The sequence below is a fragment of the Olea europaea genome, chromosome 14 (assembly GCF_002742605.1).
Source record: "Olea europaea var. sylvestris chromosome 14, O_europaea_v1, whole genome shotgun sequence".
Taxonomy (NCBI): Eukaryota; Viridiplantae; Streptophyta; class Magnoliopsida; order Lamiales; family Oleaceae; genus Olea; species Olea europaea.
Genome location: NC_036250.1, coordinates 10,620,629 through 10,625,853, shown reverse-complemented (window position 1 = coordinate 10,625,853; position 5,225 = coordinate 10,620,629). Strand labels below are relative to the sequence as shown.

General features: G+C 33.9%; 1 protein-coding gene across 2 annotated transcripts in view; it reads left to right on the top strand.

Moving 5' to 3' along the window:
- The window catches only part of LOC111409133 (protein KRTCAP2 homolog), a 12,772-nt gene extending 9,806 nt beyond the window's left edge, over positions 1 to 2,966 (top strand). For both annotated transcript variants that reach the window (XM_023039091.1, XM_023039092.1), the window contains exons 3-5: positions 446 to 497; positions 1,589 to 1,655; positions 2,597 to 2,966. In XM_023039091.1, coding sequence (XP_022894859.1) covers positions 446 to 497; positions 1,589 to 1,655; positions 2,597 to 2,687 — 210 coding nt within the window. In that variant the 3' untranslated portion in view covers positions 2,688 to 2,966. The remainder of the gene's footprint in view (positions 1 to 445; positions 498 to 1,588; positions 1,656 to 2,596) is intronic.
- Positions 2,967 to 5,225: the final 2,259 nt, after the last annotated feature.

Below are 5,225 nucleotides of genomic sequence, written 5' to 3'. Positions count from 1 at the left end.
TGACCAATCAGATTTTTAATATATATAGACCAAATATTAATTTATTTATAATATTACGTGGGGCCACATTAATTGGTCTAACAAATAAATGTATTTGTCCATGAAAAATGTTAAAATATATTCAATAATCCACATTTGAACTGGAAAATCATAATATAAGATCCCGTAGTGATTAATGAACATATTGACAGAACTGCCATATATTATGTTCATGTAATATACTTTCCACAAGGCATTTTATCGATGTGAAACATGTTAGTTGCAATAAACAACGGTTGTGAGCTCTGTCATTTTCTACATCTCCACAATTATTTTCTCTACTTTATCAATGTAATACCTAGGAGGTATGACACATGTCTTCATACTGTTCTCATGTTATGATCACTATACATATTTAATATGCAAGACTGAAAACATCTATCTGACTTGGGTGTCATGTCTACAGTTCATTGGAAATTATCAGGAAACATGTGGTATCAGGACTGGGTGGGGTGCTGGTAAGTGCCATCTTGTGTTGTGTCTAATTCATTGCTTTGCTTACTTACAATGGAAGCTTAAAAGTATGTCAAATATCTTTCAGTTTTTTTTATTTCCTTTTCCTTTTGTCCTTTTGTCCACTATAAGCTCCTTGATTATCTGAATGTTCTTATCTATCTCTTTATCCTGTGTAATGCAATTATAAATGGACAACTCTGTTAACTTTGTGAACTGCATAATATCTGTTGCCAGTCTAAGGAACTCAGCCTCTTGTCGAATATCTGTTCATTCTGAGACGTGGTTACCAATTTCCATCTGGTTCCATCAGTTAACTGAATGTGCACCTTCTAAAAGCAAGTGTGGGATAGCCCCAGTAATGTTGGTGGTTGGTCAAGAGGACAAAGAGGAAAAATGAACCCATTCAGCCCTTGTTTGAGCCCAATTATTCAAAAACTCATTTTTCTCCAAATTCATTTCCAACCATAGATTCTTTCAATAAAATATTTTGCATGTAAAACCAAACTTTTTCCTATTTTTCAGCCACACATTCTCTAAATAATCACTATTACAAAACTCATTTTAACATAACAATGGAGCTCAAACAAGGGCTTATTCTTATCAAACCTTGCTATGTTATATACATCTTTCTCGTCATCTTCGAGAACACAACCTTTCTTATTCTAAAGAAAAAAATCACACCAGAGTTAAGCTCTAGCTTATCAAATTCCTGAGAGTGATTACATAAATTCCATCTTTGATTTCTCTCTTTCCCGATTTTTCATTAGAGAGGTGCTCTATTTTTTCTCATTTCTCTCAGGAAATATGGCGTCAGCTTGTGTATATGACATTGCATCTATAGCCACATGCTTAACTTAAATGCAATCAAAAGTTTTGCTGAAATTAAACAATGGAGGGTTGATGCTTGTAATCTGGCTGAAAACTGAAAGATTGTTCTATTAAATATTGGTGATGGTTGGTTTCTTTTAACAAGCTTAAATTTGAGTAACATGGAAACTTGTGCTTTCTGCAATTTATTTATTCTTATTTTTATTTTTTGAATTGGTATGTGTGGATTATTCAGTAAACTTATGGTCATCCTTTCATGATGCAGTTATATTTGCTGAAGCAGTTGCCCTTATAGCTGCTAGCACTGTTCATCGAGTTTGTATCACAACCTGGTAATGCAATAATGTTTCTGATATTTTTATATTTTGAACTCAAAGTCCATTTTTAATTGTCGATTTCATTTGAGCTCATAAAGTGACAGGCATTTTACAATGCAATACAAGTAAAATGGCCCCATTTAGAAAACATGAATACTAGAAAGTTTAAGAAGCATGGCCAAAGGAATCCTTACTCGTTGACCTCCTGTTTGGTTAAATCGAAAGAGTCCCTGAACTCAAACTTATGTTGACTAAGTATTTTAGATAATGTACAAGCTTAACCTACACGAAGAAAATCATATTTTACTCTATTTGATGCACTTTATCTTTTGTCCAAGTCCCTACCTAAAAAGACTGTGTAGAAGAAGGGTCTAAGTTACCGAAAAGTTATAAGGGTAAATTTGTGTTTTCCTTGTGTAGTTAGAATCAGAACTGACATCTTTGTCCTGCACCAGTGAATTGGGAGTTCCAATCCATTTTTAGTCACCCCATCCATACGTGTCCTTACTATATTTTACATAATAAAACCATGTTTCTCTGTCCAATCCATCTTGTGTGAGGCATTATGGGGTGGCTTCCACCCCTCTGAAGGGACCATTCTCATATTCCAGGGAGCTGCTTCACTATTGGTCTAGTGACTGGCCATGAGATTGATTTATGTAATACACTGCTTCATTATGGATTCTTTGGACTGGCCATGAATTTCCATTTTATTTAGTAAGCTAAAATTCATGTATCTTCTCAAATCATACTCTATTATGTTAAAACAGATTCAAATTTACTGACGAAAACACTTCAATACTATTAACAATTTAATTGCTACNCTCAAATCATACTCTATTATGTTAAAACAGATTCAAATTTACTGACGAAAACACTTCAATACTATTAACAATTTAATTGCTACAGGGATTTTTTTAACATTGATTAAGTGTGTTTTGGATATGCCAATGCAGTTTTCTGTTCTCTGCTGGGCTATTATATGAGATCAGCAAACTTTCTGGAATGATGCTTTCCAAGAGTGAATCGAAAAGTAAAAGGTATTGAGTCAAAATTGTGCCTTAGAGGACTTGCTTTCAGAAACTCCTATTTTTCCCGTTATCTTGGGGCTTTCATTTGGTACTTGTGAAAGTGAGATGCATTGGTTATTGGTATTCATTGAGAAGTTTGAATATGGATGGTTAAATTTTGGGGCTTTTACTATGTTGCTTATTAATTTATAAGTATAGCCTCGTATGGCTTCTTTCTTTTTCAAATTTATGATATACTTCAATGAGATTTATATACATTATTTGCATCACGAAATATATATAAAATTGATATAAATGTGTATGATGTTAAGCACGACTCACTTTATACCTCGTTGTTTGCTATGGAATAGAAAATTGTTGATTGATTATGATATTTGACACCGACAAATTTGACATTTTTATCTTGTCCTACATTCATGATTATGCAGCACACATTTCAGGGCCATAAGAATATTTAGCTATGATTTTAGACTCTACTCTATACCATTTTATACCTCGTTTGCGATGAAATAGAAAATTTTAGATTCATTATGTTGCTTGACACCAAGCCCTTGTTTGAGCCCCCTTTTTTTGGGAAGAATGAATTTTTGAATAGTGTATTGATGGAAAATGTAGGGTTAAAAAATAAGGAAAAGTTTTTGATTTGTGTGTAATATTATTTTATTGAAAAATGTGTGGTTAAAATGATGTCAATACACTGTTGAAAAATATATTTTTTCAAAAGAATGGGGCTCAAACAAGGGCCAACAAACTACATTTTTTACTTTGTCCTACCTTGATGATGCAGGACAGAGAAAGTTGTTGCTTTCTTCCCCTATAATCTTGGAGATCCATCGTTTAATGCTCATTTTTCATTACTTTATATATGATGAATAAAAGTCGTGGGACAATTTCATCTGGTCGTCTCCTCCTCCTCCTCCTCCCATTTTTATTTTTTTTTGTGTGGTTGGGGGTGCTGGGGAAGTGGAAGTTGAATTGGGGCCATACTTGTGGGCATGCTGATTCTCTTCTTCAAGTATAGACTTGTTTCATGTTTTGATCAATGTTCAATTTTCATAAATTGATCATGTAAGCCTTTGTTTCAACAAAGTTATTGGTTGATTATTTATGGCATTTCACGTCGAGAGATTTTATGTCTCTACTTCTACTGTCGTATTATCGTTATGGAGTAGCATATTGACAAAAGATACTTTTTTCTTTCCCTAGAATCGTGGAGATGCATCCCTTAGTACTCCACTTACGATAAAAGTTTTACACCTTTACTTATATCATATTATCTATAAAGGATCCTTCCTTCCCTAGAATCTTGAAGATATATCCTCAGTGCTCCACTTAAAATTCTAAACGATGGATAGGAGTTGTGGGACTTCTTTTCCACATCTCTCTTCTATTTTGCATTTTATTTTTCTTTTTTGAAGTGAAAGTCTAATTGGGTTAGGCAAAGTTGGAATGGACTTGCTAGAGATCTCATTGACTGTGTGTATTACCAACCCACGCATGCCACATCTATAGACCTTCACAAAAAGAAACTTTTAGAAAAAAGTTTATTTGTTCATCCAGTGATTGGACTTGGCTCCACTGCCATTAGTGGCGGCGGCCATCTTCTTGTGACCACTGCACCGCCATTATTTACATAACCACTCTAATTAGATATGAATAATTATAACATGACTGAAAAATCAGTATATCAAAGGTCCATCGAAAGTGCTCTTTTCCCTAATGCGCCATTGATGAAGAAGAAGAAGAAATGGATATTTGAAGTTTATTTGTCCCATCCATGCTGTGGATGCATTTGAACAACAATTTTGTATTTAACCATGTTTTTTTACTAATCTTATCTCGCGAACTTAAAAAAATTGGACCAACGAGGTTCCAAGTGAGTCGTGCTTAATGTCATATACAAATATTAGACTAGCCTGGTGTGGGTGTGTGTGTGTGTGTGTGAATCTTCTTCTTTATCATCTTTAAATTTATACTAAATTTGGTTTTTATGCATTAGGTTGTGTGAACTTTAATTTAGCACTTCGTAACCAATTGTCATATAATCGAACACCCAAAGTGAGAAAACATCGTATCAAATTGGCATTGATCTATTTGCTAATGCGTTTGACATTCGTGATTCAATCCCTAATTGTGCGATGCTATTGACAACTTTTGAAAAGGCGCAGTGCACCTTTATGAGGTGAGGGATCTTGGTTCTCGACTTCTATTTGAGCCCCATTTTTGTAAGATAATGTATTTTAAAGTAGTAATTTTTTGGAGAATGTGTGGTTAAAAAATAAGAAATGATTTTTGATTTACGTATAATATTATTTTATGGGAGAATGTGTGGTCGAAAATGAATTTAAAAAAAAAATAGATTTTGAAAAAACAGGGACCAAACATAGCGAGAGTACAGTATGGTAGGGTGAATTTTCGGTGTAGCAGTGAAATGCATAGAGATGTAAAGAACTTCATCAGCAAAAGTACTTAGCTAGGCTGAAACTGAAACTGGGAGACGAAAGTTAGGGGAGCAAATGGGATTAGATACCTCAATAGTTCTAATCGTAAACGA